This window comes from Drosophila erecta, unplaced genomic scaffold, assembly GCF_003286155.1.
Source record: "Drosophila erecta strain 14021-0224.00,06,07 unplaced genomic scaffold, DereRS2 tig00000126-arrow-pilon, whole genome shotgun sequence".
Taxonomy (NCBI): Eukaryota; Metazoa; Arthropoda; class Insecta; order Diptera; family Drosophilidae; genus Drosophila; species Drosophila erecta.
The window spans coordinates 8222466-8247663 of NW_020825209.1; the positions used below are offsets into that span (position 1 = coordinate 8222466).

The 25198-nt window shown below is 41.1% G+C and overlaps 1 protein-coding gene across 45 annotated transcripts in view; it reads left to right on the top strand.

Annotated features, from left to right (window-relative positions):
- Positions 1–25198, top strand: part of LOC6550490 (sodium channel protein para) — a 54630-nt gene that overhangs the window by 1695 nt on the left and 27737 nt on the right. For 26 of the 45 annotated variants that reach the window (XM_015155748.2, XM_026981506.1, XM_026981518.1 and 23 more), the window contains exons 2-15: positions 803–891; positions 1154–1344; positions 8414–8569; positions 8661–8866; positions 12836–12964; positions 15960–16051; positions 16164–16440; positions 16568–16877; positions 18022–18330; positions 21711–21773; positions 23340–23520; positions 23580–23791; positions 23873–23972; positions 24156–24224. In XM_015155748.2, the coding sequence (XP_015011234.1) occupies positions 1195–1344; positions 8414–8569; positions 8661–8866; positions 12836–12964; positions 15960–16051; positions 16164–16440; positions 16568–16877; positions 18022–18330; positions 21711–21773; positions 23340–23520; positions 23580–23791; positions 23873–23972; positions 24156–24224 (2254 nt within the window). In that variant the 5' untranslated portion in view covers positions 803–891; positions 1154–1194. Of the gene's footprint in view, positions 1–802; positions 892–1153; positions 1345–4076; positions 4110–8413; positions 8570–8660; positions 8867–12835; positions 12965–15959; positions 16052–16163; positions 16441–16567; positions 16878–18021; positions 18331–21710; positions 21774–23339; positions 23521–23579; positions 23792–23872; positions 23973–24155; positions 24225–25198 lie in introns of all 45 variants that reach the window. The other 19 variants (XM_026981522.1, XM_026981528.1, XM_026981508.1 and 16 more) reach the window with 3 other exon arrangements.

Genomic DNA, 25198 nt, shown 5'->3' on the forward strand with positions numbered 1-25198 from the left:
GCACACACACACGCAGCCGGAGTGGCAAATGGAAAAAGAGTGCTTTGACCTTAGCGGAGGCTGCTTATGTAAGCCCAATATCCGAATACCGCAGGACCATCCGTAACCGCATCTAGATCTAATCTAGATTCTATCACTATATCTCCGTTTTCTGTGCGTAGGCACAAAGCTAGAGACCACATATAATACTGCGTACATACAGTTATTTATAATTTAAAAACAAGCTGGTTCAAACGGTGTTTATTTATTTTATAAAGAGTTATTTGTGTTTTTGCTATATAATCAAACGCTAGCTCTGCTAATATGCAAAACTAAACATATTCAATGCGGTAACTCTAAAGATTATGATATTACTTGCATTATTCATTTAAAATTAAAATAAAATCTACACTTGATTTACACAAGTGAGCGGCGTAAGTAAAGTCATAAGTATGAAGGCTCAATTCAGTTAGTCCTTTTTTTTCTCAACTCTGAGTTTATAAATTGCACGCATTTTAAATTCTGCAAACGCTGCTGTATCAAAAAGTGCAGGTATGTGTGAGTGCGTGTGCGTGTGGGCGTTTATTGATTGGCCATTGTTTTTGTTTGGTGCATTTCACTTTTGATTGCATTTCATTTAATGCGAATCGCCGCCTGCGGTAATCCAATTAGTTAGCTGTTGAGGTTTCGCCATCGACGCTCCACCGCGGGATCAATGTGCTAGCTCCAGGTCGCAACCTTTCCTCTTATCTATAACTAACTGCAATAGCGTTTAATAATGCCTATAACTAATGCGTTCAATTTGCCATCCATTTACTTGCAGCATCGTGCTAAGCGGCGGGCGCTAATCGAACATGGCGCCTCGGATATAGTTGTAGCTTTAATGTAGCAGGCGACATCCATGTGCCTCATGTAAGTATACCCTATAAAATAGTTGCAAGTGGCGTAGAAAATGATTTTACCTTTGTAAGCAATGCACATGTATACATATATCATATACTATTATTTATGTAAATTACACATTTAGGAATTCATTTATAATTTAAAGCGCTGAGCATTGTTCTTATGTAAGGTACTATTAAAAGCACATAGTCTGTATTACATGTACTTGATTATGGGTGCTTCTGCATATTGTCTGAAACATGACTAACAGCTACCCTCTGTTCTTTTGCAGGCCTTGGAAATCTAAGGCTCTCATCGTTGGCCGCATAGACAATGACAGAAGATTCCGACTCGATATCTGAGGAAGAACGCAGTTTGTTCCGTCCCTTTACCCGCGAATCATTGGTGCAAATCGAACAACGCATTGCCGCTGAACATGAAAAGCAGAAGGAGCTGGAAAGAAAGAGAGCCGAGGGAGAGGTGGTAATTATTTCTAGCTGAATGTGCTTAGCTTTCTCGATTTTGTGTGCCTACTCTACTACTCTTTTTGTATCTGTATCTGTATCAGTATCTGTATCCGTAACCGTATTCGTATCAGTATGTGTATCTCTCTCTACGTCTAAGTGAATTGACTTCCAATTGAGATCGAATGCCAAACGGTCGATGCTGATCGCTGATCGATTGAAGATCAGTGATCAGCGATGACCGATAACCAATAACCGATAATCGATTGCCGCTACTGTGCGCTTTTGTTCGTGCTTCAACTTAAGCCTGAACGTCTATTTTATATAATATATATACCAAATACTCGAATATGTTCTACTTACTAACCCAATACATACATATCCACCCGAAGTTACCAACATGAAAAGAAATCATCCAACTCACAAGCCGTCATCCTCCGTATACGTATCTGTACATCGAATGCCTCTGTGTCTACAGTTCTCTTTATATATCCATTTAAACCCCTTCAGTATCTCATTTCCGCCTCTGTAAATGCAGCTACTATCCATCGAATCCATATCGTTATACGTATCTCAGAGTCACGTAACATTAATCCACTGTGCTTGAGCCCCGCCATCCAATCCGTAAACCCAAATGCAAACCAAGCAGACCTTATGTATCTCTTTCTCTGACCCATTTAACTGGACCTCAACTATTAACTGCCAACTGTATACTGTCTACTATCTACTGTCTACTGTTTTCCGTAATCTCAGCCATCATTTCACCAACTTTTATCGTAGCTAAAACCCCATTGCAACTGAACTCAAGTACCTGAAAATAGAACAGCATAAGTCCACTCACCTACCTTCGTTTCGATTTTATGTTTAATTTCTTCATTTTTATTTTCAACAAAATTCCAAAACGTAAAAGTGTCTAAAAAGAATAGTGCAGTGATTTCTGATTTACTTCTTTGGTTGTATGTACTCGTATTTTGTATTCAGCATAATATACCCCAAAAATCTCCCCCAATCCAATCACCTATATGCTCTGTACGTACCGATATCGTAACGTATTACTATCGAATCTGTAAAACTCTTTCCTGCCATAATCGTTGTATGTTTGTTCGTTTGTTGGTTTGTTTACTTGTTTTATCTATTTGAGAGTAAGAACTGTGTTTTCTGTAACCCATTGGCTTCGTAATGTGTTCTAATGTGTATCCTTATTACGATTACCTAATCGATTGTTTTGTGTTATTGCGTAAACATATATCATTTTCAATGCCAGCAGCCCCAAAACGATTTTACATTATCATTGTCGTATCGTTATCGTATTCTACTTGTCGACGGCTACAAATACTTAAGTTATATTCTTCATTTTCGTTTCGATTATCGATTATCGATTTCTTTCGATTTCATTTAACCAGCTTCAACGGCTTGGGTATAGAAACCTACGTCAAGTCTACGTACATGTCCATAAAACCCATGTCCTTTTTGTCTCAGCACACTCAGCAAATCCTCAGGTATCCTGTCCTGTAAATAGTCTACTCGCTTGTGAATACGTGTATCAAAACTCGATAGCTGATAACTGATAGCCAATCATTGGTGCTAGTATTCAGTTTCAAAAACAAACCATCAACAATCGAATCATCAAAAACTCCAAAAATGGTGTCGACAATGAAATATATACTGCTGTGTAAATAAATCCTAAAATAATGGAGGCTTACAAGAAATCGAATCGAATGAAGGACGGAAATTATCCATATTATATTACCATTGAAGTAATTAGTTCAATTCGGACACGTTAAAGCAAGGAAGCTATTTGCTGCATCACTCAGAACCCAAAGCAAAGGACCGACTTCGTTTGTAAGCCATGAAACATAGCAAAATCATGAAATTTAAAAGCCAACTTGTGTAGTTGAAGCACCGACATTGCCAACGAGAATGTACTGTATGTACTGTACAATCATGGATCCATTAAAAAGTATAGCTTCATCGACCCACAACTGATCGTAGCAGCAGGCTGCCTGCTACGAAATCTTGTAAAAACCATTCAAGCGCATTGTCATTAGCCACCTACACATAGAAAGCCACGACTTAGCCCATGCGCACCTAAACAAACTTTCAACTTTCAACTTTCTGTCTCTGTCTCTGTATCTATCTCTATCTCTGTCCTGCTCTGACTACTGCCCTCCCATTCAAAACACCCAGTCACAGATGCAACACAGACCCAACCACACTAGCTATTGAAATCAGTTCAGAATACAGAATACACTACTCATGATCCTTGATTGTCGCATTGCGAGGATGCCCAAATGAAATTGTTAGAGGGTAGCCGATATCCCATATGTATTATCCCCTGACATAATGCTGAAAACTGCTCGCCTACATAACCACTTTCTACCGTTTGTTTTTTCTTTCGTGTACTCTTCTTCCGTTTCATTTACAACTTTCTCTCTACTTTTTGAACGCTCTCTCTCAACGAAACTTTTGCGCGCCGCTGTCTGGACCAAAAATGAATTATTACCATGTTTATAAATATAAAAACTAAACTGTATAAAAACGATCGATAATGAATGACAAATGCGAATTCGGCGCTTGCATAATGCAATCAAAAACAAATTACGAAATACCAACTCAATCAAAATCAAAATCGAAATCCAAATCCAAATCGAACATGAACTTTTCTCTACTACTACGCTACTTTTTACTTGAACTTGATAATGCTCGTAATGAATGCCCTAAACCAAATACCAAATCCGAATCTTCTTTCAGCCGCAATATGGTCGCAAGAAAAAACAAAAAGAAGTAAGATTTTGCTCAGAACAAAAAACTAGAAACCACCCAACAACCCACCCACCCACCGATTTTCCACCCAACACTACCCGACCTTTGTGAACACACACCCACACACACACATAAACACACGCCTGGGGAGAGAATCTCAATCTCAATCTGAATCGAAGGAAAAGTTTTATGATTTCACCTTATTTTGGTGCCTTTTCAGTTCAGACTTTATTGCCACAAATCGTTTTCCTTTAGCCGAACAATTTTCCGTTGCCATTTTCCGTTGTTGCTGCCTCGTTTTCTTTGTGCAACTGCTGCAACTTACCAATCAAGCCAGCCAATCCACGCCACTTAGCCCAGTTTGATCCAGACCCTCCCCCGTCCCACCACCACACACACTGGTGTGCCCCCAGATTCAATATAAATGTATCTATATATTGCCAATTTCGTACCCAGTATCTACAACTTATGTATCTTTGTATCCGTTCTATAAGTGTAGCCTATCTATGTATATCGTAAGCTCGTACTATATCTTTGTCGTACTATATCTTTACCACCGCCCGGGTCGCTTAATGCAAATCAAATAATGCCAACGAAAGAAAGCCAAATGCTCACCCTGCAATAGGCCAAAAATATACCAATGCAGCTGGAAATACGCTTTGAACTTTATTGCTTTTCTCAGCTTTTGCTTAGGGGTCCTTGCAGGAGCTATTTGCTTTGTTTATAACATTGTCGTTTGGTAATTGCTGCTACATACTTACGTACTTAAACATTTAACATTACACTCCATAAAGATCTGATTTTGTTATAAACTGTTTTGCGTATCCGATTCTCCTGAACTATGATAAAGCTAGGGCAAAAGCCGTGCAAGGACCTTCATTGTACTTCGGCTGGCCGATGAGGAGCCCAAGCGCTTTTCTTATACTTTACCAACTGCTGTTATATATACCGCTTCAGGATACACGTGTACATATCCCTTTGTCTTTCGCCGCTTGCCATTTGGCATTGTCATAGTTATTGACACTGCCTGGGGGCTTCAATTACTTATCGAGGTGGAGCCCCCGAAATGTGGCTAAGGAGCTTATAGAACCGGGCCGAATAGCCTGGGCCCCAAGGCAGGAATCAAAGCCGCTCACACACACACAGAGAGGCGAAGACACTAATACACACGCATAGATACGGCACGATGTCCTGGCTTGGGTGCATCGAAGTATTAATGGCGCAGCAAGGTCCCCTGCCCCTCCGAATTCCGAAACAGAGTACCCCAACTATGTGTATCTACTATATGTGCATCTGTATCTGTATATGTTTTTGCCGGCTAGTACTTGAGTAATTAGTGTGTTTGCGTACTATTTGATGTTCTCAATGTGAGCAGATGTGAGACATACACACTTAACCACCCGATCCAAAACCAGATCCAGCTCCGAACCCGATTATTAGGTGCTAGGTGCTAGGTGCTAGGGATTAAAATGCAGGGCTAGGAACTCGTTTCTTTTGACCATACTATGCAGATGTCTGATGATTTCCAATGCGGCGAGCAATCCGCAAAGATTTCCCTGACGCGCAAATTTTTGCATTGCCCCGCAACCAACGAACCGACGTTTGAGAAATTCGTACATAAATTCCGACCGATAGAAACGATTACATCAAAATCAATTAAAAAGAAAACAGAAACTAAAACGCAGGAAAAGTCAAGCAAGCAGATGAGTCACCCAATGGCCAGCGTACTGTAAGTTGTGGGAGGTGAATCGAGTAAGTGCCAGACAAAGTATCTCAAAGTAACTAAAAGTATGTCAAAGTATCTCACAGTAACTCATCCAAGGACAGTCACAGCCTGATTCCTTCGGTTGCGTATCGAAGCTAGGGCCATAAAACCCACCTCAAATATTGCTGGGACCTAAAACCAAAACCAAAACCTAAACCGATCACAAAGCATGTAGTTCAGCCAAAAAGTCCCATGTCCCAGCAATATCTTGGGTGGCTTGGCCTTTTGCGTTAGTTATTTCCTAGCGTTAGATGAATATCATTATAAAAGGTTTATCAGCTTCGGTTACATTTCGGTTTTGAACTATCATTTGTAGTTGGCTTCAGACATGCTGTAGAATCTCTCCTGAACCCCAGCTCCAAATCCAGAATACCTCCTCCGAAAACCCACTTGCTATCCCTGTAAAGGTGTGCCTGGGTGTATGTGTACTCGTACATAAGTGTGTGAAAGTGCGTGTGGTTAAGAGTGTGCATGTCGTTGTGGTTGACGTTGCATGGCGCATGAAAAACTTTCTCTCGCATAGCTACTTTCTCTAATTCCTTTATTTCCCTCCCACGCAACGAATCCTTTTCTTCTCCCACTCCGCTCACTCCAATTGGAATCGTTATGTATCTAAGCGTTCTGTACTTGAGCCCGATACTATCACGATTCTAGATTGAGTGAAAAATTAAGTTCCAAAGTCTTCGCGTTTATTTATTACTTGTTTATTTGTAACGCCTTGGCTTGTAACATAACCTAGCAACTCCCAAATTTCCCAACACCCTTTCCCCTCTTTTTTCTATGGATCTTAACTGTAAGTTAGCCTTTCAGTTAAATAGTGCGATTGCCTAAGAGCACTACTACTGGGTTTGCTTTACTCTCCCACAAAATGTTCCCTGGGCAACATAACCCCCAGCTAGATAAACCATAACCAGCGGTTAGTTAACCGCCACCTTACTCATGCCGCCATTGCGTTCACCGGGTGCGTCATAAATTTGTAATCAGTACGCGACTACTTATGTCCGGTGGAAACCGGCTGGTATATCCAACCATCTGCCTCTCTGTCGCTCTAGTTTGCGGCTCGCCTTTTATTAGTTTAAATATAGACTCGAGTTGGCTGTTTAAAGAGGCTCGCCACCCATCGAACCACCAACTCCGTGTCCGTGTGTCCGGGTTTTGGTGGTGGTCGTGGTGAGTGCCGCAATTGCGTCAAAGCCTCGGCTCCATTACACACACACACACACACACACTGACAATCTAATTGTCACGCCAAGCCAACTATTATGGAATTTTTCCTTTAGTTTTCCTTTGTGGCTCACTCTCGCTCTGCCTTACTGGCCTGCTTCCCCTACTCCCACCTCTGCTCTGGCATATACTCGTTCTCCCTGTTCGTGTACATATAATGGGTCGCAGCTACATGGCATAGCTAGTATATGCATAGTATATGTTTTATATATGACCAGAGCGAGAGGGCGAATCGAGCGATACGTACGTTCCATGAAGTGACGTTAGAGTTCTTGTGCTTTCGGCTCTGGACTCTTTAATTTTGCTTTTGGCATTGCACGTGTCCGCGTCCGTGGAAAGTAAAACCGGAACGTTTCAGTTGCGACTTAGCGCGTCTGCCCGAAATCGATAGAGAGGTATATGGTATGGCATGGTATGGCATGGTATGGCATGGTATGGCATGGTATGGTATCGTATGGTAACCCACGAGCCCAAGGCAGTCGTCACTGGGGCCAAATATTGTCATACTATATGCATGGCGGGGCAATTAAAAGTTTGCAGAACATGCAAGAATAAAGCTTGTCTGGGGAAAATGCAATACCATCCACCCAAGAATCCTGCTTGTGATCCTCTATGTACCCATTCCCAAACCGTAGTATAGTCTAGTGTTTCCGCACTCTAGCTAATCGTTTTCCCACACTGGACACACTTTTTAGTTCCCAAAGGGCATGCCACATATGTATTTCCACACACATACACATGGAAAAGGACCTTGTTCAACACTGGTTACCTTAGTTTCCTTTTCCGTTTCCATGAACATTTCCGTTTCCGTTTCACTTTATTTCCGTTTCTTTGAACCTGACAAAAAAGAAAACCAACGATGAATCGGAATATAGATGAAACGATTCAAATGGTGAAGCGCCCAAAAAGGTGTAACCCAGATATATTGGTCGAAAAGACTTGGTGTTACTTTTGCATACCAACCGAATCTGCTGAACCCCAAAAGTCCAAAACTCCAAACTGTCTCCCATCCTTTTGCTTTCTCTATCACCGTGTATATATACTTTATATATATTGTATCAATGCCTACCCTTATAGCATATATGTGTATAAATATATATGTATAGATACAAATCAAATGATATGCAAAACTGAAACCATCACGAAATTTTTCAATTCGAATCAAAAGCGCTTGAAATTGATGTTGCCCACCATCTTATGATTTACGATACTTTCAATTCCGTTTTTGAGTTGACATTTGAATTCGGGGCTCAGTCGTGCCGCGTGATAATGGTGTTTTACGCATTTTATACGAAAGTCCTTGCTAATGTATTGTTGCCCAAACCATTCTGTGCAGATCCGATATGATGACGAGGACGAGGATGAAGGTCCACAACCGGATCCTACACTTGAACAGGGTGTGCCAATACCTGTTCGATTGCAGGGCAGCTTCCCGCCGGAATTGGCCTCCACTCCTCTCGAGGATATCGATCCCTACTACAGCAATGTACTGGTAAGTTTCCGTCTCCAAGTGATCTGATAGATTCCCCACGAGAGGAACTCCCAACCGATAACCCCCTGATATTGACAACGCTCTCTTGCAGACATTCGTAGTTGTAAGCAAAGGAAAAGATATTTTTCGCTTTTCTGCATCAAAAGCAATGTGGCTGCTCGATCCATTCAATCCGATACGTCGTGTGGCCATTTACATTCTAGTGCATCCATTATTTTCCCTATTCATCATCACCACAATTCTCGTCAACTGCATCCTGATGATAATGCCGACAACGCCCACGGTTGAGTCCACTGAGTAAGTACGCCCAGCCAGTTAGTCGCCCTATATGCATACCCATATATCTAATTTATCTGACCACATATTATATAAGAGTAACCCCCAACGGAAGACACTTGATTTGGTTCCCTTTCCTTAGATACATTTGATTTTCGAAACTTGTTTCGGTTGATTTCCGTTTTCTGTTCGTATTTCCTTTATGAATCTTTTATAACTAATGTTATTATACACTGTACTAGTCATATAAGTATATAAACATCTATATACCTATGTGCTATATAATCGACATACCTAACTATATATTAAACGATATATTATACAAAACTATATATGTAACTTTTTCGATATTTATGGAGATGTGTATTTAGGTCAAACTTGTATTTCTTTCCTCTATGATTTCAACAAAAGCCAAACGAAAAGAAATCGAAAAACAGCAACAAACCAAAGTGCAATCGATATGCAAACCTATGTACTATACCTATATGTAAAAAACCACCCATTTAACTGTCTAATCAATCTTTATGACCCACGCAGGCGAAGGTAACGATGTCGAGTAAAGTAAAGTTCCTAGGTAGCTAAAGCCATTTCCAGTAAGAGAACCTTGATATCATGATGCATTCTAGTAGTGGTACGAACACTCGGCGATGGCCAGTTCATTGGGAACCGAGATCTGTTGAGTGCATCCGCTCTTGTATGATATGACCAATATCGCATCAAACTGCATTCATACCTAACTTCAGTCTACTAACTATTAATATATATATCGATGTAAATGCTCATATCCGTACTCGTTTCTGTTGTGAGTAACTTTGCAATATTTGATCGTTCGATAACTATTCGATAACTCGATCATAGGCCCACCACTCGCGTCCCAACAATCTCAGATCCATTCAAACTATTCATTCCAACTGTAAATTTGCCTCGCTAGTCCATCCGCGGTTGGGCATCCAAATCGAAATCCCTCCGAGAACCGACTATCCCGATACCGAGCATCGGATACTCGTAGAGGTCCAGCTGGGACCGAACCAGTCGAGCTGGTTGGTTTTGGTTTGTTCACGTTTCGAATTGAATTCAATCGATATATCATTTGTAAATGAAGTAACTTTGCTCCGTAGTTAAATTCTAGCTACCTTGTTTATTAATATTTATATACACACACGCTTAGATCATACAACTTAAATTTATATTTATATCCATAGATAGAACTTATGTAAATTGCTCAAATATGTATTAAGTAAACCTTATTGTAAACTAAACACCCCAAAAGATCCCAGTTAGCAAAAGAACTTAGTTCGTTTCGAGCATCGTATCTATGTAAATCATTGTAATCCTAGAACTATATAAAGTTAGTTAAGATCCCCCGTATAATCGAATTTAGTTCTAGAGAATATACCATTTTGTATAAGGGGTTCGTATCGTAATTCTTGCAGATCGCTCTGGGGTAAAAGTAAAGTAGACTTTTGTGTGGTAATTAGCTGACTTAGAAAACTCATACCCTTAGAACAGTTGGCATATACAAATAGCTAGAATTCTCATTTCTTGGCAGGACATTTGTCTCTCTCTATTCACTTTGTGAATCGACTCCCAATCGATTTGACATTTAGAGCTAGAATCGATTCGATTAGTGCTCATCTAGAATTCGCTTCATATCATAGAACGTAGACGTAACTTGTACATAGGTAAACTATATAGTAAACTCTAGCGAAATACTTAAGGAAAGCCAAGCGAGCAAAAATGCTTTGAAGAGAGCGCACAGCGCCAATAAAGCAAAATGTAAAGTGAAAAGAGTTACGTCATTTTTCTAGCTGATATCAAAGTTATTGTCGCAGATTTGGTATCAGAATGGAGCACCCTAAGATAGAGAGAGACTAAGGACAGGTCATAGGAATAAAGAGGAGCAGATGGCTGCCAGATAGCCAGAAACCCAGAAAGCCGAATGGAAGTGCAAGCGGAAACGCCACTTGAACTTGGCTAAGTGCTGCACGCAGGGAGGGTTCAGGAACTAGGGGATGAGATAGGATGGTATGGGATTGTATGGTGTGCTATGGTATGGGATGGGATGTGTGCCTAAAAAGCAGGTGCTGCATAACTTGGGACACACACACACACACACACGCCGGGAAAAGGGAAAGTATGAATGTGCGGAACAACCAGAGAAAGGAAAGAAAAGCCTCAAAGTGGGTCGAGAGAGTGGAAGCGAGATAGAGAGAGCGAGAGAGAGATGCAGAGAGAAAAATTCTGAGTTCTGAACTGCCAGCAGTGTATTTGCAAAGCTATTGTAAATTCTATATTGAACTTCCTATATAACTAGCATCAGATTACAGGCAAATGAATAGCTAGTGCTTAGTTTTAATTAGTTTTAATTTCAAATTAAAGACTATATTTCTGGGCATTACAGACCCATTTGCCATTCCATGGTTAACCTATATGCATGGGCGTATTTAAGGAGAAGACAGAATGCTTTAGTAAAGGGATGAAGGGACTAAGAGTTGCAGCCAACTGATTTTCGGAATGAGACTGCCCCACTCATTGAATACCATTTGCTTCATTGTTTTCTACGGTGCAGAGGTCACACTTGTGCAGGCCCCTAAGAAAGACATAATACCTGCAATTAAAACACAGCTCAAGTGTCCTTCACAGGCATTGGGGCCTAGGTCAGACGCATTCCCAGCCCCCCCCAACGCCCCAGAAGCCCCCGCTGCGTCTTTAAACTAGTTGCGGCGCCCAAAGGACGACGAGCACTGTCTGAAATGCTGGCTGAAATCTGTCAAATGGCTAACCAGGCAGTGTGGGCGGGCATAACAGCTGGGGGCGTGGCTGGGGCGGCCAGTTGGCCGAAGGTCGGCCTATTGATCTGACACCCACACACGAACAGCAGAACAGCAGAACAGCATCCACCCACAAACACAAGCACACGCACACGCACACGCACACAGACACAAAGGCAGCGCCAAGCGGTTGGTGGTTAAGTATTAACCATTATTGACATTGACAATTGTCTATCTGCATCTGCAATTCAGTAATTAGGGCGCTCGAGCACTTGCCAAGTGTCCTTTTGATGTGGAATGCTAGGCACTTCTTTCAGTGCCTGTGCACCCAAGCAATGTTGCTGTGGTTATGAAATATAATGGCTTAATTTCAATCACTAAGAATACTTCTCGGCACTCAATTGGCTAGCTCTCGCTTAGGTTTGAGTAGCAGATTCAATGTATTCCAGTGAGGCAATAATTTCTTTAAATTTTCTCTAAAGCGCAACATTTAACTAACTCATTTAACTCACTCGCATTTACTAAATATTTGACAAGGGTTTTTGAATATGTATGAATATAACTTGTTGGGTTCTATTTTCTGGTGTGTGTGTTCCACATTCGACTGCTAGTTGAGTGGACGTGACTATTGTGGCACAGCACATAAATCTAGGACAAAAGGAAGGCAATTTGTGAATCTGAAATTCAGATGCTACCTGGTTATGGTTGAAGTTGAGGTGGCATCAGTCACACAACCTGATGCAAATGGTTAGGCTAATCACTTAAGTTAGTTTTAACGAGTACGTGTAAGAATGAAGTTTCGGAAAAGCCTTGGAGTACTACGACAATCCGAAACACAAGTGGTAAAACAACGTTGGATGGAATTGTGGAGAGCACCGAAATTGGGAGCCAGACGAAGTGTAGCCTACTTTTAAGAGCAAATTTTCCACCACTTGCAACTACTCTTACTCAATATTTGATTTTCGATTTCTGTGTAACAGTTAAACATCTATTTTCTTGGTCAACCTTTAACAATTGGTTTTAGTTTTTGTGTGTCTGTTGTTCACGTTTCTTTTTTTTCATTAATTGTATTGATGACCCATCATCTAAGGCAGTCTAACCAAAAAAAAACCAAAAAAAGAAATCAAAATAAAAAATCAACATTTCAAGCTACATTTGAAGTGCATAAAAGCCCAGAAGACAACAACAAATTGCATTTCGAAATTCAATTCGTTTTTAGGGTGATATTCACCGGAATCTACACATTTGAATCAGCTGTTAAAGTGATGGCACGAGGTTTCATTTTATGCCCGTTTACGTATCTTAGAGATGCATGGAATTGGCTGGACTTCGTAGTAATAGCTTTAGCGTGAGTTATATAAACCTATATATAATACTATATATTACTTCATTCAATTGAATAATAAATTATCATCCATTCGTATATCACGCTTAAATTACCCATTGCATACTGCTGAGGCACCAAAAAAATGTATATACGAGTGCATATCTCTTTTAGATTATAATAATAATATACACTCATTCAAATTGATTTACTAAATGCTACCGTGCAATACTACTTCCTTTAAAACGAAATCATTTTTAAGTAAACATATTATTTTTGGTGCTTGGCAGTATCTTTCGCACCAATGTATCATCTATAAGGACCAGTTCTTGTTTTTTGCGTTGCCTTTGACTTACGATTTGCTTTCGTATTGGTATCGTAACTGAATCATCCATCGTATAAGCCGTAGTCACACGAAACTAAATAGCAGCCCTATCCAATATCCAAAACAAAACACCCACTCAATCCGAAATTTTCTTCCCACTTTCCCACGCCATGCTTTCTGTTCTATGAATTTTTATTTCATTTTCCTTTCCAAGTTTACAGTCAGTTGCCTTCTGATTACAAATAAGCGCTATTTGCTTACAATATTTATTATTATTATCAATTTATGCAAACCATTCACACACCCACACCCGCACACTTCATTAACATAATCGAGTCCGTACTACCAATTCATATACACATGCAGCAGTGTGCGTGGGAGTCGCAATTAGCAGCATCCAGTTGAGTCAATCAATGTAAGCGAAAAATACATAAAAAACAAGGCTGAATGCGGCGTTAACCGATTTACACACCTGCACATTCTTCTGGCCCATTAAAGGCAATCAAAGAGACAGCTGTGTGTTCTATCAGCATCTATAATGTCGGAAACAAGCTCAAACAATTCGTAGAAAACTCAGGGGGCATAGAAAAGTGTCTGCTTAAAACTGATTTATAGTATATGTTTCTATTTCTTTAGGTTTATTTGGGTTACTTACATCAATGCGAATTAAACTGCATTGCCATATTGTTAGCTCAGCATTTCTGCAGCCACGGCTGACTTAGCAATAATAAAATAAACTAATATACGTACAGGTACGTTACGAGGGAATTTTCCGAATTAATCAAAGCGTAGAGGCCAACGGATATATTCAAAAGTGGAGCTCAAGCCGAATTAAAATGAACGGGGCCACAGGAGCAAAGAGCGAATGGAATTACATTCATTAGAGTCAGCAGTTGGAAAATAATAAAAACGATGAAAGGAGGGGAGGAGGGGAGCAGGGGAGGAGGGGAGGGGCAGCCACAAGAAAAGCAGCTATGGCCATAGAAATTCTATAGAATTATACGTTACACGCGATGGGGGAAACAAAAAAAAGTCGTGTTAACGGAGCATTTTTATTGATTTATTTTTTCCGTTTCTAATGACGCGCCCAACCAGCCATACACATACACTCACACTCACACTCACACAATGGCACATGACAGGATTTTCAGCGATTATTTCCCAGGCACACTCACACTCACACGCACACATAAAAATGCCATAAACAAATTTTTGGTCGCTCAAGTTAATTTTTGTTCCATTTCCCAGCTTTTGGTTTATATTTTCTTCTCTTCTTTCTTTTTCCTCTTTGTATTTGTGATTGCCGCTTTGCCTTGTTCTTTTTGTCGTTTCGTGACAATTCCATTTCATTGCTTTCTGCTTCATTTTAAGCATTTATTGGAGCTGTCTATTTGCCATACTTTTTTTTTTTCTCCTATTTTTCTGGGTGGCCAATGAGGGGAAAGAGCAGGAGGAGGCGACTATGTCGTGCGGCACATTTGGCTGGTGGCGCCGCCAGGACGCGCAGCCTTGGTTCGTCAATGCCAGGCACGGCATTTTAAAGCTCCCGGCTTAAAGCATGCTGCATTCTGCATTCTGCATTCTGCATTCTGCATTTTCCATTTTCCTCCTTTTCACGGAGTGCCAGAGCTTGCGAATGCAAGCCACTTTCCGCGAAAGCCCAGGATTCAGCCAGAAGTAGCGTCACCAGCCGGTTAAATCGAACTGTCTGTCCAATTAGCAGCTATCCGATCACGCTGCGTATACGTATTATATGCTTCTTGCCCAAAGGCACCTTTATATATGTGTGAACAACATGGCGTGTACGCAATTTCGTAAAATTACCTCAATATTACGTATACGCAAGGTATGGCCATACGCGGGGCCAAGCAATTTAAAGCAATGTTAATAAGATAAAATGTTGAAATTATTCTTTAGATGCAGTCGAACTTTTTCATTACATTTTGGCTGTTTGCCCTCCCATATTTATCCCAAAAATGGTCAATTAAACGACAGCACTGCACGCAATGGCAGACAAATCGATAAATATTCATGAAAAATAAATGGTACCGCTGTTGCTAGTGGCGCTTTCCATAGGTGAGGCACAAGGCACACCCACCCACCGACCCACCTTCCAACTAGCAACGAGAATTCCCAAAGGATGACGTACGACGGGTCACTGGGAAGCACTTTCTGGTCGGGGGCTAAGTAGGCTCTATTAATATGCTTTTTTATGGCCAGCCACGGAGGAAGAAAATTGATCGGTGGACATGGGTAATGGGGAATGGAAAGTGGGAAATGGGCCAGGTGAAGCTAATTTACAAAATGTGTAATAAACTCGGCCCGGTCGCAGCTTTATTTATTTTAGTACCTATGCTTTGAGGCATATGTCAAAGTTCGCATTCATTTGGGCTTTTTATGGCATACAAGCATACCTTTCATGCATACAAACACACACTCACCCGTTTGCTTTAACTTAATTGCTTTGTAAAGAACAACGAAAGAATAATGAACCCACAACATTTGTAATTATTTCGAATGCAATCGAATCAAATCGAATCGAAGCAAATTCTATAAATAAACCGAATAAACTAATTGCATGCCTATAGCACTCTAATTACTAATACTCGATGACATTCTGTGTGTATATCCGTATCTGTATCTGAACCTGTATCTGCTGCCCCAACAAATCAACGATCTGTATCCGAACCGCAGTTATGTGACCATGGGTATAGATTTAGGTAATCTAGCAGCTCTGCGAACGTTTAGGGTGCTGCGAGCGCTTAAAACCGTAGCCATTGTGCCAGGTATGGAATCTGCCTATGAACGTCCAATTAACTAGATTATAAATACTTGAATTAATCATATATATGATTATGTATATGTATACCATCACCCAATAAAATATCCCACAAACAGGCTTGAAGACCATCGTCGGCGCCGTCATCGAATCGGTGAAGAATCTGCGCGATGTGATAATCCTGACCATGTTCTCCCTGTCGGTGTTCGCGTTGATGGGCCTACAGATCTACATGGGCGTGCTCACGCAGAAGTGCATCAAGAAATTCCCGCTGGACGGCTCCTGGGGCAATCTGACCGACGAGAACTGGGCCTATCACAATCACAATAAGTCCAATTGGTACTCCGAGGACGAGGGCATCTCATTTCCGTTGTGCGGCAATATATCCGGTGCGGGGTAAGTGCATTATCGATTGCATCCGATATTGATGGATATCGGTTGCAACCATGCAGCTGGTTGCGTTTAACAATCATAAACTCTGTTGTGATCTATCCACTTTCCATGCGATCCTATCCGATGCCAGGCAATGCGACGACGACTACGTGTGCCTGCAGGGGTTTGGTCCGAATCCGAATTACGGCTACACCAGCTTCGATTCGTTCGGATGGGCTTTCCTGTCCGCCTTCCGGCTGATGACACAGGACTTCTGGGAGGACCTGTACCAGCTGGTGTTGCGCGCCGCCGGACCATGGCACATGCTGTTCTTTATAGTCATCATCTTCCTAGGTTCATTCTATCTTGTGAATTTGATTTTGGCCATTGTTGCCATGTCGTATGACGAATTGCAAAAGAAGGCCGAAGAAGAAGAGGCTGCCGAAGAGGAGGCGATACGTGTAAGTAGACACCCAAGACCAACTGCCCCAGACAACTGCAACAGCAACAGCAACTGCAGCTGCAACTGCAACTGCAACTGCAGCAGCAAGCGCTACGCAGTGGGACAAGAACAGACAACAGTACAGTACAGAACCACTAACAACTACCCTACCGTACGAAATACCATACACAACTACAACAGCTGTGGTAGATAATTTCAATTTCGATTGCTGCCGGAACTCGATCGAATATTGAGAATATCTACCCGTACCAATGACTCGATAACAGCAGCAACCACAACAGACTTGCTTTTTTCTTTTGTATGTACCATGTGAATATCAATATCAATATGATTATGAGTATGAATATGAATTTAGATCGACTACTCGTATGTATATCGTGTATCGTGTATCGTATATCGTATGCCCTAATATCGTATGCTTTAGCTAACTGTCTATGAAACTTAATCAACTTATCAAAACTATCGCAACATCTTAAAAAAACTACTCTGCCTATCCTGTACTTTTCAATCATTGTGCATAAAGTGTCGAGCTCGGTTCCGTCTGATACTGTCATCCAGTAACTGTTATAGGACCTGGTCCTAATCACGAACCATTTAGCTTTCAAAGTTCCTGGAACTTGCCCTTTTCTATCTCTCCATGTATACTTATATATTCTATCTTGTATGTAAACTCTTTGGAGATATACTCGTACTTACTTATGATTTTAGTGCACCATTAGTTCCGATCCTGTCACTAATCACAAACGATTAACGGAAATAACAAAAGAAGAAATCAAATTACTCACAACCTATACTTACTATCTCTCTCTATATATATATAAATATCTATATAAATATGTACCAAATAAGTTCCAGCCCTGAATCCAAAATCCTGACCCTCAACCCATCCTATGCCGAACAAAAACTAAACAGCCCCAGCACAGCACCTTACTGTATGATTTTATTTGATCTGTGTACCTATAAACCATAACCGATCAAAGTAGTCTTGTAGTTTTAATTTTCGTAATGTACCAGTTCCGAACCCCAATTGAGAAAACCCATTCCTAGCCTGAAAAAGACCCAATACCAATCCTCCGGATGTGTGAGATTGCGGAGTGATGGGACTGTACATAATTGCTAATTGCCACACACTATTGTTGTAGGAAGCGGAAGAAGCTGCCGCCGCCAAAGCGGCCAAGCTGGAGGAGCGGGCCAATGCGCAGGCTCAGGCAGCAGCGGATGCGGCTGCCGCCGAAGAGGCTGCACTGCATCCGGAAATGGCCAAGAGTCCGACGTATTCTTGCATCAGCTATGAGCTATTTGTTGGCGGCGAGAAGGGCAACGATGACAACAACAAAGAGAAGATGTCCATTCGGAGCGTCGAGGTGGAGTCGGAGTCGGTGAGCGTTATACAAAGACAACCAGCACCTACCACAGCACACCAAGCTACCAAAGTTCGTAAAGTGAGCACGGTAAGTATTCCGAGCGCAGGCGCAGCATTTTTCTTTACCTTCCTTTCCATTCCAGTATTTTGTGTTCCGTTCCGTTCCATTCCGTACCGTTCCGTTCCGTTGCCTTCTTTTGCGTTCGATTCCATTTGACGAGCTTCCGTTTCCGTTTCCGTGTTCGTTTCGTTTTCCTATTCTGTTTCTCCATACAAATCCTATTCGTTTCGATACTGCTTTCGGTTCCTTACGTTTCCGTTTAGCTTTTTGCGATTTGGGCTCTACTGTACCCAATGTCGTTAGACCTATGTAGAAGTGTTAACTGTACTTGAATTGTGTTTGGTTGGCCAGACGGCCCATCGATTATTATATACATACATATATGCATATATGTTGGCTTGAGTTGCTTTTGGCCTCGGTTAGGTTGATTTTGCGTTGCGTTGCGTTTTCGTTATTCTAATCGACTCCCCCGCAAGGGTCTTGTCTTCCGATCGCTGCCTATCGATCCCCGATCACTGGGCTCCACTTTCAGCTTGCGTTGCAGCTTCGAGTCCCTCCAATAGCTATCGATAAATTGCGTCGCCGCTACCGAAAAAGTTAGAGCTACAGTAAAAGCTACAGTTATAGTTACCGTTACCGCTATCGTTACATTGCCATTGCATTGTTATCGAACCCGAGTTCGAGTTATCGCCTATCATTTTGTATCGTTTCTCGTCGATTTTTATTGGATTAGTTTGATCATTATGTTGGATATCTCCCTCTTTTGATTGGATCGTACATTTCGTGCCTTATATGCTGTATAAATTTACCCGTATGATCATGCAACTAGATATTGAATCCTTTCATACCTGTATATGGATATAGTGTTAGTGCGTGTCAATATGTATGTATGTACTTTGACCTTTTTACCTATCTTTATCTATCTATAACTTTATCTTTAACTCGAACTCTTTAATCATTCTTCGGTTTTAGTTTCCCACTATGATTTCCGTTCGTTATGTGCATGCGAGTGCTTGTGTGTGCGTGATTGTAGGTGGGATATAAAAATGTAGATTCCCAGATGATTTTCCATTTGCCTAGCTTCAAAGTTGAATTTGTTTTGAGTTTTGCCCTTACTTTCCAGTGATTTCGTAATTTTCCTTATCATTTTGGTTTCGATCTTGGTTGGGTCATTGCTCGGAATGCTTTAGGTAACACGGAAAACTCTTTATCAAAGTATATACATACATATATTATGGATGCTTTGACAATTGGCTTCGTACCGCATTCTGCAACGCTAAGAGAACCGATAAAAATCATAAGCTTCAGATTCGTCAGCTTGGCTTGACTATTGGACCTGCGCTTAAAGGCTTTGAACCTATACAAAAACCACTGCGCTTTTTCGGTTTTTGATTTGACTTGATTTTCGACTAATGTTTTTGATTCGTTTCGGTTGTACTACATACTATCCTCGATCCCTGGCCTTGGCCACCGATCAATGGTTTCTTTGAGTTGATGTTGAGTTCCTGTTCCGATATAATTTTTCGTTGAACGTTCCGTTTTGGTATTGTACGATAGAGTTTCGGATTTGATAATTTCTGTGGCTGCATAACCATTGCATGCATTGATCGAACGTTACATTTCCCGTTATAGCATCTATAAATGTATAACAATTATAACAGTTGACACACGCCACAATCAAATTCCGAAAATTAGAATCCATTGATTGGAGAAAGTTGCCACTTGTGCTCGTAGCACCAGATTGAATAGAATAAAATTGAATCAAAACGAATCGAGTGCAATCGATCACTACCTATCGGGCGAGCGATAACCAATTGCGATAACCATCGAATTTTCTCTTCATCGCTAAGCTAGTCATGTACCTCTCACGAAACACGGACTTTTTGGCATATGGCAAGCGTTTGCTTTTCAGCACAGCTACACTTACACAAAACACGCGCACAATTGGAGGATCTCCGCGATAACCGATAACCAATAGCCGATAGAAAGCGGTTCCCTATGGCGAGCAGCAAACGCTCGGGTGTTGAAAATAAAGTTTTGGCTTTTCCGTTTAAGTTCTGAGCCCGCTAACACAGCAATGGACCGCCTTGAATACCTTAGAAATTACAACACTATTTCACACGATATATACCTAACCGATATACTGATTGATAACTCGCTATCGCTATCTCGCTCGCTCGCTAGCTCGTTCTAACCAACCATCAATTTTGCTCAGGGCAGCCTCAGATAGTTTTCGATGAGAGCAGAAACTATTTGGGATTGACCGTTGATCGTATATCGATAAGTCCCCAGTTGCCTCAGGTAGGTTGCTCTCTTTCTCTCTCGCTCCTACTCTCTTTCTCTCTCTCTCTCTCTCCCACACACACACTCTTTCTCTCTCCAACTTTCTCTCTGTCTGGCTCTGTTAAACCAACCAAAGCGAACTCACACAGACAAGAAACAAAACACGCGTACACACCCAAAAACTAAAATCAAAGTCTGATTAGGACGCAAGGCAGAGCGCCTGGTTCAATGAAATCCGTCCAGACATACCGAGAAGATGATATAGATCCCCATTTTCGATCCGTTAGCCGCCCCCTTTGCCACGCCCCGCTGAGTATGCAACGAAATAAGAAATCGAAAGCGCAGTAGAGTTGTGATTTGAAACTAGAAATGCATCCGTACGAAGTTTGGAAGAGATTTGCCTAGAGTTGATTGTAGAACTTACCGATTAACACTTGATTCTGATTTTGGATTATTTTCGTTTTCATTATTGAGCCGGCTTTTACCGCCAGTGGGACCGATTTTCCCGATCGACGTTTGTTCAAATATTTTCGTTTTCCGTATTGTTCCATTGAAGTTTTCTCTTTTGTTGGTTGATATGATTCTTGATCTAAGAACTGTATAAGTATATAACCCTGTTTGGAACATTTTAGTTATTTAGTTCTCCAACCCCGACCCTTAAATATATAGCTAAACGAATTAACTTTTTAATCAAACGCTACGCTGAAGTAGAACCGAAATCACACCACAAATTTTAAACTTAAATCAACCGTTCACCAAACTACTAAATGTAACATAGTTGCTATCTTATCATGTCAAAAGGAACACATACATGTTAACACAATATGTACACATACAGAAACACACTCACACACAAAACACACGTTATTCTCACAACTAAACGATCCAAGTAATAACTTTTCCTTTAAATCGTAGACAACCAAACCAAATAATTAATGCCAAACCCAAACAAAAAAAGTTTTTGTACAAAATATAAATATACATTTATCCATAGATAATAAAATCGCAATCGAGGAATATATATATTTTTTTTGATTCATTTTCTTTTTCTTCTTCTATTTATACTTTGTTTGTACAACAAATGAAAAATGAAAACGAACCGAACCGAAAAAAACAAAACTTAGACATCCTTATCCTTACCTGGTTCACCGTTTAACATACGCAGGGGATCACGTAGTTCTCACAAGGTAAGCGCCCAACACACACACACACACACACTCGAACCACCTCACACAGATACACCGTCCACTAACACAGACACGGATTTGCGTTACACACATACACCACACATCATCGGCCATGCGGATCTTCGATCCGATACCGGGGAATTGGCCATAGATCATCAGGGATCACAGTTCACAAATCACGAATCACAACAGCCACTCTCGTCGTTCATCTGAGACTGAAAGTCACCGTCTTAGTCTTAGCCAAGTAATCGTATCTCGTAGGCAGTTGCTACCGTACAGCGTTTAGAACATACATATATAGTTTTCGGATCGGTTTCCATTCAACATTGGAACATTGGTTCATTAACCTCAACAACTACACATTTATGCGACTAGTTAGCGTAGCATTCGATCTGAAACATCTGTAGTACCCGATCATCTTTGGATACGAGAGTCATATGTGGCACTAACCATATCGATAAGCTTTCGCATTTGCATTACCATAACATAGCCATACTCACATAGTCATAATCACCTAATCGTCTATTACTGTCTACATGTTTTTATGGTTTTCTACTCTTCGATAATTGTGTTTCCTTGTTTGGCCTTGTTTTGTGTATCGCTGTATCTTCATATCCCTCAATATATATATACTGTTATATATGTATACTATCGTGCATATCCATCTATAACGTATAGTCGTCTAACTAACTGTACTGCTCTTAACTGTACTCGGTTGTAAGTGTGTCTGTCTCTGTGTACCTGTCTTCTGTACCTCCTCTGTACAACTGTACAACTGTACCATTGTACACTGTACACCTGTACACCTGTAAACCTGATTAGCTTGATCTCAGCAATGGGCTTCGAAGGGAACAGTTCTGGTCCGGATGTCACTCATCTCGCGGTCACTGTTACGCGGTCACTGCCACAATCGCAACCACTGTCACCGCTCACTGTCACTGTCACTGCCACGATCACCATCACTGTCATGTCTCGTTGTGCATTCTTATGATCGTTTTGCCCTTTGATTTATTACCTTATCAGTTTTATTTGATTCGATATGTTGGTTCTTTGTAAGTATTACGTCTTTGTATACGCAAAATCACAACAAAGTAACTAAAAAGCAACCAATACCCAATAATCCTCTGACGTCTGACTGTGGTCCGTTCTCACTCTATGTTTTTCACCAACCCTAATACATCCGGAATCAGCTCAGATCTTGCAATCTGAACTGATTTCGCGGCCAGATCATTTGAGTTGTTCTTCCGCTCTTGATTTTTTATTGTTGTCTATAATTGCTCATTTCAATCATATCGTTAACGAGTCTAATATGGCGAAGAATACCCCGCGTCATAACTCTCACCACTCTCGGCAAATACCACCTTATACCTACTCCTACTACTGCTCTCTGCTGTATAACTACTTTGTAATAACTCTAATTACGAGTATATATCAATAAATATATGTAATATACATTGCTGTGTGGCTTCACTGAATGCGCGAGTGGGTGCGTGTGTGTGCGAGTGTGCAAGTGAATGCCAGAGGGCCAAATGCAGATGAACTAACCTCACCCAATTCCATGTCCAGTACACGATACGGAACGGACGTGGCCGCTTTGGTATACCCGGTAGCGATCGCAAGCCATTGGTATTGTCAACATATCAGGATGCCCAGCAGCACTTGCCCTATGCCGACGACTCGAATGCCGTCACCCCGATGTCCGAAGAGAATGGGGCCATCATAGTGCCCGTGTACTATGGCAATCTAGGTGAGTTGGTGTGCAGCGATGCCCCTTAAACGGCGGACAGTGACATGATTTTCTTACAGGCTCTCGGCACTCATCGTATACCTCGCATCAGTCCCGAATATCGTATACCTCACATGGCGATCTACTCGGCGGCATGGCCGTCATGGGCGTCAGCACAATGACCAAGGAGAGCAAATTGCGCAACCGCAACACACGCAATCAATCAGTGGGCGCCACCAATGGCGGCACCACCTGCCTGGACACTAATCACAAGCTCGATCATCGCGACTACGTAAGTCTCTTTAGCCCTACTTACAGAGGATCGATTGTTATCGATTTAATCATAACCAACCGATTATTTCGATAATTACAGGAAATTGGCCTGGAGTGCACGGACGAAGCTGGCAAGATTAAACATCATGACAATCCTTTTATCGAGCCCGTCCAGACACAAACGGTGGTTGACATGAAAGGTAGGAATAAAATATGTACGATAAGTATATGCGATAAGTACTGTTTCGAAGGATCTATATTTAATCTTTGATTTTCTTATTTTATATAGGTAATGCCAATATATCTTTAAATGCAATGCAAGATAAATGCAATTATTCCGATTACACACACAATAACCCCTCATTGCTTTCGGCTCCTTTCAGATGTGATGGTCCTGAATGACATAATCGAACAGGCCGCTGGTCGGCACAGTCGGGCAAGCGATCGCGGTGGTAAGTGGTTTGATACACGCTTGCCGATATCTGTAATTGTTTACTGTCGATTAATCTCCATTCCGTTCATTCTGTACATTCTTGCATCCCAATCGATATCGATCGTCGTCTCTTTTGTGTTAATCTTACATGTGCATTGTTCGATTTGGTTTTCGTTTCCTGTTGCGTTATCATGTAAATACAATATTGTAAAAGAGCCTTGCCAGAACGCGGGGAATAAAGATTACCAGTCAATTTTCCCCGACAATCTCTTCTCTTTTGAACAATTTAAATTTTTGGCTTTACAAAAAAACAGCTTCATAGCTTAAGACATCTTCAGACCAATTTCTTAAAACAAAAATAAATAGAAAACAAAAACAAATGGAGTGACAGTTTCATTGACCTGGCCATCATGGCTGTCCTGAAAAAGATTTAATTTAATTTTTCCCTTATGGTTTATGCATTTCCTTTTTGCATTTTGATTGCGGTCATGTTTTGATTTTATTGGTTCGCATGCGTTTTGTGACCACGCCTGGCCGAGTCCTTCGGCCAATTGATTGATTGACTGATGGCTGAAGCGTATGTTGCAGTGTGTCCTGCTCCTAGAGTTCGCATGCGGCCTGCATCCTGTGCATCCCGTGCATCCCTCCATTGATAACTGATAGCCGATAACCAATAAGCAATATCCGATAGCCCCACTTCCGCCGGCGAAGAGCGAACGATGCGTTGCCTTTGTTTATATATATTTCACCCATTGCATTATCCTTTGTATTCTGTTCTGCATTCTAACTTCTCTCGCGTGCATACCAATATATATATATATATAAATATTTTTGATTTCTCTTTTTAATTTCTTTGTTTTAAGCTGAAAAAATAAGCAACATATATACCTATGCATATGTATCCAAACATATATATATACTCCAACGAATGACTTCTTTGACTCGTCCATTTTATTTAATGCCGTTGATGCTAACAGAAGAAAGCGAACAAGC